Source organism: Crinia signifera, chromosome 3 (assembly GCF_055691185.1).
Source record: "Crinia signifera chromosome 3, ASM5569118v1, whole genome shotgun sequence".
NCBI classification, from domain to species: Eukaryota; Metazoa; Chordata; class Amphibia; order Anura; family Myobatrachidae; genus Crinia; species Crinia signifera.
Window position 1 is genome coordinate 255,569,961 of NC_139219.1, and position 17,282 is coordinate 255,587,242.

At 41.8% G+C, this 17,282-nt stretch overlaps 1 protein-coding gene across 1 annotated transcript in view; it reads left to right on the top strand.

Moving 5' to 3' along the window:
- The first annotated feature begins 1,555 nt into the window (after positions 1-1,555).
- Positions 1,556-17,282, top strand: part of PLCH1 (phospholipase C eta 1) — a 155,832-nt gene continuing 140,105 nt past the window's right edge. The window contains exon 1 of the mRNA XM_083177900.1: positions 1,556-2,221. Coding sequence (XP_083034026.1) covers positions 2,179-2,221 — 43 coding nt within the window. The 5' untranslated portion in view covers positions 1,556-2,178. The remainder of the gene's footprint in view (positions 2,222-17,282) is intronic.

Sequence of the window (17,282 nt, forward strand, 5' to 3'; positions counted from 1 at the left end):
ACGCACAACAGAGCCTGGATTGAGGAAAGCCGTGACCTCTGAATCATAGCACTTTCTACACAGATTCTGACTTATTTGTACACAGATGTGCAAACGTCACATATCAGAGTGATCAGTGTAGTCTATAGAAGTAGTTTTGTTACTTTTTTTTTTTTTTTTTAAATGAGAAGCAGATATTTGCTCAGTACAGCTAGACCTGTAGTGCCAAGAGGCACTCACCATAATAAACTAACTCACCTTACTATACAAATAATCAAATAAATAATGGGGATTTAGTTCATGAATTGATCAATGCATTTAAGCTTGCAGCCCATCGCCAAGGGACCCCATTTCACTGCAAGTCCTACACTAACAACTGCTCTCTTAGGAACCTGGCAACTGCTGACACATAACTAAAATGAACATGTGCTTGTTTCCTGGTTTAAAGCTCACCTTACAAATACCTTATGGCTTTTAAAGGTGAGATAATTATCAACGCAACTCCTAAATTAGCACTAAGGGGGTAGCTGTCACAGGATTAAGATAAATGGGGTGCATGAGAAAGCTATGATCACAGAATGGTTAATTAAAAATTAACCCAATACACATATATATAGAGAGAGAGAGAGAGAGAGAGAGAGAGCAAGATTGTTGCACGAGCGCTGATTAATAGAATAATGTCCAGCAATATATCACTTGTGTAACACACAGGATAAATAAGCACCAAGGTCCAAAGCTGTATAGTGACTGCAGATACTCCTCTGAAGGTAACAATCTAGACAGGAAAATACAGAGGGGAGCGCTTTATAGGTCATTAAATGAGTATTTTATTCCAATAAATGTTTCCACAGAGACAATTTAGCAATTGCTCATACCATAAAATAAAGCACTGTGGGCTGGCTACCACAAGGCATTAATCAAAATCACCACGCAATTCAGCAGACACTGGGCTAGTAAATCCTACCACTATCCCAGAAGGCATGACCGTGCTGGAATACACTGCTGCGTCCTGGAGGCCGGTAAAGGAGTCGCTGCCGGGTGGATGAGTGAGATGTCGAGTGTCACAAGCCAGACCCTGACATGTTTCGTCTGAAGACTTCGTCAGACCCTCTGAATCAACCAGAATAACCCCCTAACCAGTCCCGGGTTATATAATGCTAATTGAGATATAATTGGCACCAGAATGTGCTGCGGTCAGTACCCTGGAATGCCTGCAAATGTGGCTTCTGGGCCATGGACCGGATGAGCCGCCGCACTTCCGGCGGGCCCTGAAGTTGCCGGTTCTAACAATAAGCATATGTACAGGGCAGCATTCTGCAAATGAGACAATACAAGCGGCCCGCTTTTCTATCCTTTGCGGTCCAGAGATGGACCGCGGTCCGCCAGTTGCCGGTCCCTGTTCTAAAGCTATATTTTAGTGCAAATTATTTGTAAATTTTTTTTAAAAAGGATGCTATAAATATCTACACTCTTTTTACCACAGACTTGAGATTCTGTGCAACGTGTCATTTAGCGAAATGCAATATTTACTTTCTAGTCAGACCTGTCACGAATGATTCTGCGTGTGTTACCTGTCATTACAAGGAGGGATCCAGCAATTGTGCATGCTCCTTACAGACCTGGAACAATAATATAAATGTAATCAAGTCCTTAAGTGACTATTTGATGAGAATAGCAATTACATTCACATAGTGCCTTTTGTGAAGAGAGCTCATTCACTGAGGATTGTTGCTGGGTTTTTAAAAAATATATATTAAGCATATAGCTGTCATTCATTTTTAAAATGTTAATCACTTTGTGATTGACCTCTCCATGTAAGAAGGAATTCCTTTACGTTTGAAATCTGCACGGGGATTTTGCACATTTAATGCCTCAAGGAGCTTAATCACTCCACTATGCATTCATGTCTCATACCAAAAGTATTCACAGCCAGTGCATTCCCACAATAGCAGCTGAAGCCAGCAGACGCTTCCTGGATTTCTTCCTATGTAACCTTCCACTTTAGAGAAAGTTCTGCTATCTGGCATCACTAGATTGATATAACTGAAGATTGTGGATTCTCGCAGGCGACTCACATTTCTTCCAGGGAAACCTTTTTCTCTCTCTCGTGTAATGTTGGAAATATGAAAAATGAAGAGGCTTGGACCCAGGGAGCATCTGCGTTTTGTGTGCCAATAATGTATAATAGTTACATATTTAATGGCAGACCTTGAAGTATACAAGAATTTAAGTCCAGAAAAAGGTAAGAAATGTTCTTTATGGGGATCTCTGAGAGGGTTGGTAGTATATCGCCTCTTTTCATTCAGAAAGAAAGCATGAAAAAAATATGTTTAAAAAAGTCTGATCTGTTTTTTATTGCTTTGCCTGGCAAAACTCATGCTGGGATGTGAGTTATTTGACCCGTTTATACTGAAGACCCCTTTATCTATCTGAATACTCTATTACTCTGGTAAAATCAGCATTATGGATAATGATTCATTACCCAACGTAATAAAGTCTGTACGATTTGCTATCAATAACATATTTGTCTCCTTGCTGTGAATAAAATGGGCATGTTTAATTTAAATGAATTAGACCTTAATGGGGAGTACAGAAATAATAGTTTACATAGTGCGTGATATAAATTCACCGTCTATGATGCATGCTGAGGGATGTTATGATGACAAATTGAGTGTAAACTACAGGGTGAGCTGTCCTTGGTGCTGAAACTAATGTCACTGCTCTCTTTCAGGATTGTACTACCAGCCATGCAATCATTGTACCAGCAGTGCCTTGTGCGTACGTGTCTGCTGCTATTTACACTGGCTAATAATCAATAAACACACTGGAGTTACTGATAATATCTATTCCAAATTACACTGGTCTGTCACTGACTAACGACATCTCGGGATGTATGTTTGTGGATTGGTCTTTTTATTGTATATTCTTTCGGTTATGCATGCTAGTGTATTAGATCTCTAAGTCTTTGGTGTTAAAATGGGATTATATTGATAGTTAATTATGTTTGGCAAGTAGAGCTATCCAATCTACAGATTAGTATGTCATTAGGATTGCCCTTACTGTTGTTGCTTGACAATTTCAAAGTCAGTTTTAAAGTGCAACCATAATTAATTAGATGTATAGGATTGCAGCTTGTGCTGTTGCTGGTGATGTGTAAATACTTCCCGGAGGATTTCCCTGATCATACAAGCACCAGCTATACATTCTGTAGCTGCTTGGCTTTTACACTATTGAATTTGCAATTCCTAAAACCTCAGCTTAAACACTGTGTGTTACATATTTTGGTTCTTTAACTGCGTTCATGAGACAGAGATCACTAGAATATTGAATGAGACACTTACTGTAGAGGTAGGTGAGATCAAGAGCCTGCCATATATTGTGTATGGATTTTCTTACGGAGCAGAACAAAGGTGCTTCTGTGGGATTTATTTTGTTCTACTTTATTGCGCTCATTTTGGTATATGGCCGTTATAATCTGCATAACACGATTTTTTAAATGAAAATCGAATAAAAAAAAAAAAGTTAATCATCACACGGCTCAGGATTGTTTTGCATATGGTCGGTATGATAGTAATGGAAGGACTTGGTTGAATGAACTACAGTGATGATTATTGTGCTTTTGGTATTGGAGCTGAAAATATGATAAATACGTTTAAAAGCAAACTTTTGGTTTGGCTTATACTCTGAAGACATAAAAATTCAAATGTGGCTCAGGGTAAGTGTATTTCACATGTACACACAGGAGGGTATTCTGGTTGATTCGCACATGGGGTGCGGGCATCACCATATGGGAACTCCCAGTGTTTTATGTGCATTCCCATGCGAATGCTGGGCGTTCCCATGGTAAAGAGGCCATGATGCTTTGGGGAGCCGGCAGCTGACATCACCACATTTCCTCTTGAGGGTGCGTGCATATGTAAGGTTACCTCAGAGCAACCTTACATGGGCCTTATGCATGGGCCTTCCACATCATTCGATGGTCGGCGTGGGTGTTCCCCGCAGCATGCGAATGGATGTTTATGTTAAACATCCATTTGCAGCCTGTGCGTGGGAACACAGGCTGCAAAGGGGGGGCAGGCGGCCCGGCATTCGTCGGACGGGGCATGGTGGACTTGCAAGGCTACGAATTCGCAGCCTTATGAATCAACCAGAATAACCCCCACAGTCCCTGTGTAGGTTCCTGATGTAGGACATAAAGCAACATAAAGCCCACTTTTGTTTTGGAGCCCCCTTAAATAGAGCACACACAGATAAGGATAATGTGCCTTGTAATTACTATTTATTAGAGAAGTAAGGTAAAAGACACCCAATACAAGCTTCCTATGTAACATCTTTCATTCACCAAAGGGCTTTTATCAACACTGCATTATTATCAGATTGACACCAGTCTCCCAAAAAACTTCCAGCAGAGTCCCTAAAAACACATAAGAGGCAGTTGGCAGCTTAATACAGTACAGAGCAGGGTCGCAGGTGAACATTTGCAGTATTCAGGGTCCTGACCGCTCAGTCACTGCACTTATATATATATATATATATATATATATATATATCTGCTTCCCAGGCTCTGCTGGTTAAAGCAGCTCCTACTGCCTCTCCTCCTGTTTTGTCAGGAGCTTCTGGCAACACAGGATGTGGAAACACTGACACACCTCTCCTTCAGCCCCTGTTCCTTTTTAAACCACATTGAAACATGACTAGGGGCATGTTTGTTTCACTGGGCTAGCAAAAGAGAAAGTAACACGGGAGCACACTGGGAGATACAGGAAAACAGACAGTAACTGTTGGAGAGACAGAAAGTCCCAGCACAACCTTTGTTCAGAAGAGATATCACCCAGCTAACCTGGCTCAGTTTTAGAACAAAAACCACCCTAGATCTGGACCTGACACATCTCAGGGGCCAGGTTGCCATGGCAACCAAATTTGGCTTCCTGGTGGCCAGATATTTTTGCAGGGAGGGAGGAAACAGATCCTGCTCCTGGGCATGCCTATATCCTTGCAGTGGTTATTCTATGGACACAAAAATGCCTGTGCTGACTGCCAGCCTGCCATCCTGGTCTCTGTCCCAACTTCGAGTTTGGTTGTTTTTCAGGAGAGAAGGACAGTCCCAATCTCCTGAAATCCCCGGCGCTAAATTAAAAGGTGTATTCAATAATAATGTAAACGTAAATGAATAGTTTATAGATTAAAGCCCTGGCTGGCTGCTGCAGGAGTGAGAGGTCTGCCTGACCTCTAATAGAAGAAAAATAGAGTTATTTTCTTCAGACAGTAGTGTGTTTTGGGGTTACCCCTGCGCTGTCAGTCAGGACACATATAAGAATGTTGAGGTGGTCTAAGGTATATAACACACCAAGCACAATGAAAGAGGACACGCTGTAGTAAAAAAGTATACATTTTTATATAGACAAAAATAATAAATATTCAGGGGGGTACAAAAACAGAAACTGGAATTATAAAGACACATAAACATATAATAGTAAATATCGCTTGATACAATTAATTGTGTAAAAACAATGCAGGCTTGGTAGGAATCATATAAAAACTTGGTGCTGGCGTCCCAGCGGGGATGATAATGGTACAGTCAGTGAAATATGGGTAAATTCCCTCCAGGGGAAGCCGGATTTTAGTACAGTTGGAAAAGAAATGAAGCAGCAACTGGGTTAATAAGCCAAGATTGTAACCTGGGTTAGCGAGTAAGCTGACACGCAGAAGTTCATGCAGGTAATGGCTCTTACGATATGTTTGCTATAGCCAGGGTGTTAATTAGCAGATAGACACAGTTAGTAGTGAGCCCCGGGTAGTGGGTAGCTCATTTGCAAATGCAGGTGTGTTAACACTCACTGGCTGTTGAAGGGTGAAACGGCACCTCCTGTACGATCTTCTGTGCTGGCTGTCTGCCAACGGAGGGCGAGTGAGCAGTGGCTTCCCGTTTGGAGGTGAGCCCGGCGTCCACGCTGTTGGAGAGGGCGGGGGACAGCCGGAGGTAGCTGAAGGTAGACGGAAGTGTTTACGGCTTCAATCTCGGAGGGTAAGGGCGGAAGTGGATTACCAAGTCTGCAAAGGTACTGGCGGAAGTGAGCACAGCTTGAAAAAGTCTCCAGTCCGTGGGAGACGAAACGCGTTGCTCACTTCCGCCAGTACCTTTGCAGACTTGGTAATCCACTTCCGCCCTTACCCTCCGAGATTGAAGCCGTAAACACTTCCGTCTACCTTCAGCTACCTCCGGCTGTCCCCCGCCCTCTCCAACGGCGTGGACGCCGGGCTCACCTCCAAACGGGAAGCCGCTGCTCACTCGCCCTCCGTTGGCAGACAGCCAGCACAGAAGATCGTACAGGAGGTGACGTTTCACCCTTCAACAGCCAGTGAGTGTTAACACACCTGCATTTGCAAATGAGCTACCCACTACCCGGGGCTCACTACTAACTGTGTCTATCTGCTAATTAACACCCTGGCTTATAGCAAACATATCGTAAGAGCCATTACCTGCATGAACTTCTGCGTGTCAGCTTACTCGCTAACCCAGGTTACAATCTTGGCTTATTAACCCAGTTGCTGCTTCATTTCTTTTCCAACTGTACTAAAATCCGGCTTCCCCTGGAGGGAATTTACCCATATTTCACTGACTGCATCATTATTATCCCCGCTGGGACGCCAGCACCAAGTTTTTATATGATTCCTACCAAGCCTGCATTGTTTTTACACAATTAATTGTATCAAGCGATATTTACTATTATATGTTTATGTGTCTTTATAATTCCAGTTTCTGTTTTTGTACCCCCCTGAATATTTATTTATTATTTTTGTCTATATAAAAATGTATACCTTTTTACTACAGCGTGTCCTCTTTCATTGTGCTTGGTGTGTTATATACCTTAGACCACCTCAACATTCTTATATGTGTCCTGACTGACAGCGCAGGGGTAACCCCAAAACACACTTCTGTCCCAACTTCGTCTGGTATGCATGGCCAAGTATTGCCGGGGGGTTGCATTGTGGGCCCTCTGTTGCTGTGGTGGTTGGTAGCTGTGGATTTTAACTGTGGTTTACCCCCGTAGTTGCGTGGCCCCAGAGTGGTGCCCAATCCCCCTTCTCCCCCTCTAGATGGAGATCAGCGGCAGCGTGGGCAGTGGTGCCCGGCCCCCCTCACCCACTCCTGACGGACATTAATGTCAGTGCGGCCAGGTGTGCTCGACGCCTCCTCTTCCTTTCTCACACTTTTGTATTTTTTTTAAACATTTTTCAGTATAGATCGGTGTTTTTTAAATAGTTTACTTCATCTTCGTTTCAACTTTATAATGAAGTGTACATCATGTGAAACAAACACTGGTATTTAAGAAAATCCCAAACAGTTGAAAATAAAAGTAAATTCAGAGTCTACTGGGAGAGGAAAAAAACCCATATGTTCCATTAGCTGTGATGAAGAGATTGATCCATTGACATCAACAAGTTGTGAAAATGGCTCAAGCACAACCTCTTCTGTAATTCTCCTTCAACCCATGAGAAGAAGGAAATTCATGCAAGAATGGTGCAAAGAACTTCCATGGCTGATCTATGATCATACCACTGGTAATATAAAATGTGATATATAATCCTCATTTCCTGAAATGGCAAATGGAAATTCAAAGATAGTACAAGGCTATACAGGGCCATTCAAGATGGACAGCTTTTGAAAGCATCATCCAATCATACCAGCATCAAAAGTGTATAAAAGCTTGAGATGCGCAACTTGCTCCAGTAGATACCCCTGGAGGTGCATGCATAAAGACTATGGATGAAAAGATGTTTAAGCATTTCAAATTTATTTTTTTATTGTGGCCTACTAAACCGCAAAAAAAAGCAATCCCTGTTCTGACTGAAGTTGTGGGGGTTGAAGTTGTGGGAAGAAAATTGGGGGTTGAAACAACAAATTAATATGGCATTGATTAAAACGTCTCCAATGCAAATGCAATGCAAATGTTATTAAGGATCATTTGATTTCTGAATGAAAAGAAGCTAAATATGTTACTATACTACTTGATGGATCAAATGATGTGGAAGAGTTATAGTAATCATCTTCTGTATGTGAGATACTTCAAGAACAAAGCTGTCTGTGAAACCTTTTTGTCAGTAGTACCTCGTGAAAGAGCAACATCAGAAGGCTATTTAAACACCATGGGAACTAGATAAACTTGGACTTCTGAAATCACTGTTCTACAAATCAACTAATGGTATTGGTACAGTCGGTGCAGAAAATGGACCGGTACAGAAAATTAAGCAAAAAGTGAAACATGTTATTGGTGTCCATTGTATTCGCACATAAATAAAACTTGAGTGTTCTATCTTCCATCAAAAGTGTAAAGTACATGCAGGACCTTGACATGGTCTTCTATCATCAGCCTCCAAACAGAATGCAAAAATTAAAAGTTATTGCTGAAAATCTGGAACTCAAGATTAGTAAAACGAATAGAAGCTGCCAAATTAGAAACTGTATCAAGCCCTGATTTAGATAATTTCTCCTTTTTAATAGATTTTAATATAACCTCACATTCTTCTATGTTGAACATAATGGATTATGTACAGAGGGGAGATGAATCAAACATTCTATAGCAGTCATCCAATCAGCTTCCAGCTATCCTTTATCAAGTACTTTCTAAAAAAAATAGCTAGAAGCTGGTTACTACGGACAACTTCTCAACCGGTCCTCTTTAGAATATGTAATTTAACTCATCCAGACATGGTATTTTCCTGGTAATTAAGGGGTTAAGGGGTTCTGAGTGAAGCTACATGCAGGGGAAGCAAATCAAAAAGTAGGGTATTGTGAAAAACTAAACATCCTCTTTAATGTCTAGTTTTAATACAAGTTTGAAGAAATGATTGTTAATATGGTTGTCATGCATTAGATGAAAAGGTGAACATGGAAAAGTTTGGCAGGTAAAAAATGTTGACGTGATCAAAAGTCAAAATTTAAATTGTTGAGAGAAAAAAGGTTGAGGTTTTTGGGGTGTCATTTTGTACGTTTAATCATATGTGACCCCAATTATTGGAAACATGTACCCACACCACTCACAATGCTTCGGGCACAGGGTACTTGTCCCAGTCTCAGCTCAGGGCATCACGGACGGTGTAATGGTTAGCATTACTGCCTCACAGCACTGAGGTTATGGGCTCGATACCCATCATGGCCCTAACTGTGCGGAGTTTGCATATTCTCCCTGTGTTTGCGTGGGTTTACTCTGGGTACTCCGGTTTCCTCCCACAATCCAAAAATATACTGATAGGTCAATTGCCTTCCAACAAAAATTAACCCTAGAATGTCTGTGCGTGTACATGTGGTATGGAATATAGATTGTAAACTCCACTGGGGCAGGGACTGGTGTGAATGCTCAACTATACTCTGTAAAGCGCTGTGTAATATGTATGCGCTATATAAGAAACTGTTAATAAACAAATAAATAATAAATGTGTATAGTAAATTAAGCCAAAGTTGGGAAAACATACAAAAAAACCATGTCAACCTTATGTGTTATTTCAACATTTAAGTACTGTTGACCATGCCGACCGTTGTACATGTTGACTTAATGCATGTCGACCAATTGACCATCACCCTGGAACCCTTTTATGTAGACCATCACTATACCCATTGCCATCATATATTCTGCCATTCTGTGTGACCATAAACTGTTATATTTATTATCATGCTGAAATGTTAATAGAATGAATCTAGACTTAGCTATGCCATTGATCAGTTGCATATCTTTTTTATAACATAGTCTCACTTTATTAAATAAATGTGAGTCAGTTGCAGAGGAACCAGTGGCACTTTGTCTATTATTCCAAGCCACTATTCTCTGACAGCAAGCGGAGAGGGGGTACCCTTTCTGAAGATAAAAGCTTGCCGCTCTGTCTGTTATTAGTGTTATGTAACCACATGAATTATTTGTCATAATAAAATCATAATTAGAATCGTTCTGTCCTGTTTCCTGCAGCTAATGCTTTAGGTTATTCTGGTATTCGAGAGATAAAAAAAACTGAGGTTAGCTGTCTTCTATTCTGGCTTTTGTAAAGATATATATCTAACTTTTTACTGTGCCCCAGTGTTCTTTGGTGAAAAATCCAAGAGGTGAACTTGTATTCTTCACAGCATGAAAGGCGTTCTTGTCGGGTAATATTTGATATAGGTTAGATTTTTTTTGTAACAAAAGTTCATAAAACATATATTTTTTCAATAGAACACATCAAAAGGATATGAATACCGCAGCCTTAACAAGCTCCTTCTATTACAATGATCTTACGCAACTAACTGCATCAAAGTATCATTCAATTTAAAATATGGTATTATTGGTGGATAAATCGGTACATTTTATCTACAAGATCAAATTGTCCCATGGTGTTCATTCATAATGTCAGACATTTGGATGCGCATATATTTAGTCATTTGCGTTACAGCCATGTACAATCCAAAGCCAAACATCAGGAGTAGAAGATTCGCCCTAAATAGCTTCCTGACTTTCATTGTGGCTCTGTCATAGGATGCTACCTTTCCTACAAGTCCAGTCAGGTATAAGTATAGTTATTGTGAAGTTGCGACCTAGGAGCACCAACAGCTCAGCTATGAAGTGGTAAGCTACATAAGCTCACATAACAGGACTGACTATAACTGAAGCACGTAAAACTGTCAATTCTTGTCCACAATACTTCCTGCCAAGTTACAAGCTGCCTCTGGAGGAAATGTCAAAACAGAAACTCTTGTCAGGAGCTTCATTATATGGCTGAGTAGCCAGACACAAGCCTCAGATCACCATGTGCAATGCCAAATGTTGGCTGGAGATGTGTAACCCATATCTCCATTGGACTTGAAAGCTGTGGAGATGTGTCCTCTAGAGTACTACATAATGCGTCAACATCTGGCACTTGGCCTTTCAAATCTGTATTTCCCAGATGCCTTTACTTCTGAAATGTGTTGGCCTTCATTCTATTGAAGGTAAATCTTAATGTGCTTTTAATTTTGTGGCAATGGTTTGGAGAAACCCCTTTCTTGTGTCAGGATAATAGTTTCTCCATGCACAAAAATGAAGTCCGGCAAAATAAGGTTTGCCAATTTATAATTTGCAATAATTTGTCTATCCTTTATACAGACCTTTCCCCAACAGCAAAAAATACCTTTGGGGTGTACTGGATTATTGACTGCAAGCTAGGCCGCAGCACCCCACCTCATCACAAATATCCCTTTTAAACTACATCCCGGGAATTTGCAGATCTAGCAACTCAGCAAATTCCCAGGTCTCAGCACCAACCCTGGTAATAAAAAAGGCTACTTCAATTTCCCAATAAGTGAAATCTTTTGTTACGTTTTATTTTACCAAATGTAATTTCACATTCATGCAACCAGTTTACAATAATTCAAATATATAATATATGATATAAATAATAATATTTCTTGTCATTTATCACCTCACGGGATGTGACCAAGCCATAAGCAGTAAAATGTACATAATCAGAGGTGTGATACTAACGTCACACATGAATTTAACTTGGAGCTCTTAACAAGAAACCCCTTACCATTTCTGTACCCCCCCCCCCTCTCAATCTTGTTAGCACCCTCGCATCAGCTGTCCCAGCACTGTGTCCTGCAATGTAACAGCCACTGTGGCCTCATTGACTGTAGTACCTTTCATTGCCACCCTAGGAGTCCCCTCAGCTCTCTCATCCACCACCCCATGTACTGTATGACAGTTTTTGTGAAAGCTGAAGCTTTTGGAACAAGACACACTGGTCTATTTCCTGTCTCTTATCCATCAATCTGATTCAGTAACATTAAATGTATTCTAAATACATTAAGATGAATGTCTAATTTTTATGGTGCATGGGCTCATCTATTTATCTATATGCAAAAGCCAAATCGGCATTGGAGGCTTGCTTTATGCCCTTTAGTATTTAGTATTTATTCAATTTTTCCCTGTTGTTTTGGACACAATATGTATGTGTCAGAGATTATTTAACAGGGCACTGTTTATCACATCACATCTGTGACATTTGAGCTTAATAAAAAAAAAGTTCACAGGGCTGCAACTGTGACCTCAAAGATATTATGCATTTATGTTACTTGTTTATGGATGGTGAAATCTCTATAGATCAATCTATGGCAGTGGTTCCCAACCTCGGGTACTAGTACCGCTGGGGGTACTCTGCAGACCAGTTGGGGGTACTTGAAAATAATATTGGTAATGGCGGATGATGAAAAGGTCTTTTGATGGCTGAAGAAGACTCATTGCCATGGAGACAAACCATGTTGTGTCATATGTCTGACCAGCAATCCACTGGGAGCTTCCCATGCTGCCATCAGACATCAGCAGTCATCTGCCCAGCACTGACAAAGGTGGAGGAAGCAGCGGCATTAATCCTACTGGTGTTAGCGGGAACCCTGGAGATAGTACACAACCAGTGTCTAGACACAGAAGGGCATGATTCCTTGCTGTATACTACTCCTCCTCTCCTCCTTAATATAAGGACATGCATAAGGATCCGCATAACGCTAAGTACTGTCCATATTTCAAAATGAGAGGAGGGGGTACTTATCAATGAAAAACCTAATCAAGGGGTACGGGAGAGAAAAAAAGGTTGGGAACCACTGATTTATGGGACTGATTCTAAGGTTAGGGGCGGGATTCTCTAAAATCTGCAGCCCGGTATCGCCGGCATTCGCATTTCTAATGACCGCATATTCTCTAAAATATGCGGTCATTAACGCAAGGGACAGCTCTTGCGGTAAGAGCTGTCCCTTGCGATGCGGCGCCGTTGCTGGACTTCCGGGTCTATGACCCGGGAGTCTGTCTGCGCATGCGCAGACCGACGCTCCGGCCGCGGGGCATGCTGGGAGGGATCCGTGACGGATCCCTCACACAGCGCTGCGGTAAGAAGCCCATAGGCTTCTGCAGGGGATCGCCAGCTTTTTCTGGCGATTCCCTCCGCAGCGCTGACACTGCGGAGGGGGGTTAGAGAATACAGAAATGCGGTAAAAACCCCGATAACGGGGTTTTTACCGCATTTCTGTGATAGAGAATGACTAACAATTGATTTATGCTGTGATCTTGCATTTGGTTGGAAATGAAACCACTAATATTATGTGCCCACATTATTTGATTGAATTGTGTATTTGAAGATTATTGCACCTTTGTGTTGATGTTGTCATTGTATGCCAGCTTGCAGCAATACAGTTTTTGGGGAGATACAGGATTATTGTACACATTTTGTTCACTTTTTTCTCTTAAGTACAATGCGCTGCAACATCACATGGAAAACAACACAGCATCACAGTATTGGTATAATAACTGGTAATTGGGTGTGGTATATTAGGTCGACAGTGTCTAGGTTAACCTCAAAAGGTCCACATGCACAAGGTCGACACATCAAAAAGTTGACATGGGGTTTTCATTTTGTTTTTATTACATCTTGGCATATTCATTTCTTATTGCCCGAGTAGCAGCAATAAGAAACTCTATTTATCTAAACTTTAACAACCGGTAAATGGGCTCCTTATTGTTGTATTTTCCTTCTAATACACTATTTTCAGCATACTCCATAGGGCGGGATTCAATGCCGCCGGCGAGGGGGTTTGTGTGGCGAGGATGGCTTGTTTTTGGCGGGATTGCCGTTTTAATGTGCACAATCTCCATTTCCACCTCGCTGAAAAGAACCAGCAAGGTGGAAACGGCGAATGAAGGGGGTGAGTTGAATACTGCCGGCGAGCTATCAGCACTGTACTCCATCGTAGCTCACCGCCAGGGCATTGAGTATACCTTATAGTGTTTTCTATGATGATGTTTACATAAATATGTGCATACAGTATGCATGCATGTCCATAGAGATAGAGATCTCTGACATCAGGTAGGTGGTGTAGGGAGTTAGTCCAGATGCCCCTGAGGGGGCAACTTTCAGCAATTATCATGCACCAGCATTAAACTATATCTTTCCCCCGACCAATAAGGTTGTGGCGCCCCGTGGGGTTGGCTGCCAGGTGAAACATTCAATGGGTGCAAAAAGGACAGCTTTTGCTCCCCCCAGGCTAAGTGGACTATTTACACTGCACACAGTACAACTAGAAGCAGGTTGTGGTCAGCATCCTCAGTAAATGTTGTATACCAATTACGGTCACAGCATGTGGTGCCAGAAACTCAGGTGAATCACATACTGGGGGGTTCCCTGAAGAAGTGAAAGTGCCTGTAGTAGCAGTGATAGTAATAACAGGTCAAAATAACTTCATACACTTCAGGGGCTGCAGTTAAATAACGCTATTATCTTTTCTAATTTTTGACCAGGCATTTTAAAGTAAGATAAACAAAGCAATCTGACAGTAAATCTGGAAGAGCTGCTGATGCAAGTGCCAGTAGCTCAGATGCTCAGAACCAGGTACTTTTGGGTATGGGAGTATATGGTGGTAAAGTAGTGCATTTATTTTTCTACTAGGGATAGTTTTTCTTGGTGCACACAAGTTGGTGTAATGTAGGTATTTGCTTTAATTTATGTATGTCTAGATTGTGTATTTCTTTGGGGGGGAGGGGGCATGGTAGCTAGTATATTAATTAATCAAGGGATTTGAGGTAGATATAGTGCAGTCAAGGCATTCAAGCTAGTGTAATGCTGTTGTGGTGATATGCGGGGTGGTGGCATGTGGCCTATGGGTAGCACGGACAGTGTAATGGTTAGCATTACTGCCTCACAGCACTGGGGTCATGGGTTCAATTCCTACCATGGCCCTAACTGTGCAGAGTTTGTATATTCTTCCCGTGCTTGCTTGGGTTCCTCTGGAATGAATGTGTGTGCGTGCGTGAATTGCACCTCCTTGCATGCCACCACAACAGTTCCCCAGCTCCGCTGGGGAACTGTTGTGGTGGCATTCAGGGAGGTGCAATGCCGTTGTGGAGTACTGCAGTTTGATGTGATGGAATGTGGAATGGTGTAATGATGTTGTGGTATTTGGAGTGGTATAATGCTATTGTGGTGGCATGCAGGGTGGTGTAAATTTTGATGTTGTGTTGGAAAACAGGATGGTGTAACGCTTTTGTAGGGGCCTGTGGCGTGGGGTAATGCTGATTTGGGGGCATAAGGAGTGGTGTAATGAAATTGTATTACATAATATAACTAGAGATCATTAGGCATTGGGATGGGTTTCATCAAAGCATACCCTACCGCAAAAGTCCTAGTCCTCTCCCTACCCCCTGCCCCATGCCTCGACCATCCCTGCTCTGCTTACTTCCTGCCACCAGGTATTCTTGCTTGCACATAAGATAAAAGTTATGTGCCGCCATCAGTGGCACCTCGCGCGTGCTAAGCACCAGCGCGAGCAGGTTGCAGCAAGTGGCAGGCCGCAGGAGATTTCAAAAATCCTATTTAAAAGCCTGGGTGGCTGCTGAGCTTTCCGGGCTTAAATGTTATAAATCGCATGCAATTAATCACATGTAAAAAAAAATTACACATCAAGTGCCAAATCTTAGTGAGCTCTCCCAGGGAGCTACCGGGGGGCTCAGGTGAAATCAGGGCTGACTTGTCCTTAGAGATGAGGGTGTTTCAGAGAGAGTTCTGTAAGAATAAAACAAACTGACCTTGGTCAGAAGATAATTCATTTGAACTGTTAACATTGATTAACACACAGATTTTTGTTCAATGAAATGTAGATGAAATGGTTTAGCAACTGTAAAAATTTTAAAGAGTGAGAGAGTGCGGCATAAAGGTTCACACTGCACAGTGGATTAGTCTCTGATGCTGGGGGCACACTTATTAGATTTTAATTATTTTCAAACACTTAAGGCCCCATACACACTGGTCGACTTTCATGTGAAAGCCGCTCAGTTTTCTCATATGGGGCAGCGGTGAGTGCTGCTGTGTGCTCCCGCATCATCGTTGCCCGCCGCCACACTGGTATTACCAGCAGATGAGCGGCTTTGTGGATGGCTTTCCATAGCACTGCGCAATGGAAAGCCATCCGCCCCCCCCCCCCCCCCCCGCTTACAGCGCCGGGCAGGGGGAAAGCCGCTTAGTGTGTATGCACTGAGCGGCTTTCCCCACAGCGATTACAACGATCATCAGTGTGTATGGACCTTTAGGTTCAAATTCTACAGTAATGGTTCTTCTCACAGGCTGTTCTACATTTATATAAAGTAACCTTGTTATTGTGGGCAGGATGTAGCTGCTTAGTATGGATACTCACTGCTACTTTTTCAGGGGGCAGATTAGTCCATTAGTTATTGCAGGTGAAATACAGGTCATTTATGATCATTTATAAACAGTTTGGTTGATTTTTTTTTTGGGTGCAAACATACATCTCAGGATAAGAATGATGGAGCTTTCAGGACAAAATGTTACAATACTGTATATTTATTTGTCTGTTCTTCATATATAATGTCATAGAAAATTCAATTTTAGTCCACTGTTATAAGGATCTACGGGCGAGATGTAGGATGAGATTTTTAGACTTTTCAAAGTTTAATAAAAGATCAGCCGAATTTGCCTGTTTTGTAAAACTTGCAGATGTAAAATCACATTATTTGATGCAAAATTCGGACATTTTGATCTGTCGGGTCAAAATGTGCATCAGTTCGCATCCAGATGTTTTCCCATTATAAAGTATACAACTCGCAAATGTAATAAAGTGTGATTTTTGGTAAACTTTACCAAAAATCACAAAAAATAGGCCAGGTTCAGACTGGTGAATTGGACTGAACCATGCACAGATCAGTGAGATGTGCATGGTTTTGTCCAGAAAATTGTGAAACAATTAAAAACCGGCATGGGGTCCCCCCCGATCCAAACCATTTTCCTGCCAAACCATGAATACCTGTGGCTGGTCAGCTCAGACAGGGACCTTGGAGGAGTGAGGGGTCCCCCCCCCTCCATATTTAACCTTGCACGGGCTTCGGAAAATCTCAGCTCCTGATTGGCTGGTGTGCAGGCCTAACTCCCGGTTTGTGGGAGGAGCTGAGAATGTAAACACATTCACTGTTAATCTCCTGGGGGTACGTGCACCTCGAAAAGCAGACTTCACCAGAGGGGGCAGGTGAGTATAATTTCCTTCCACAGGTACCCCTATTCGATTCTACTTGGACAAAGGGACAGGCCCTCGATGGAATCCATAGGTAAGTATGAGTGCGTTACTGTAGTATGAAATAAAGTTTACTTTTCTTATGTGTCCGTGTTTTCTCTAACTACTTTCTTGACCAAAATAAACCCTATTTCAAGACCGAAAATTGCACCAAATCGCATGCGATTTTTGTTTCTACCCATAAAATAGCATTCAAATGCATTTGCGAATTAGAAAAATTTTTTAGATTTTT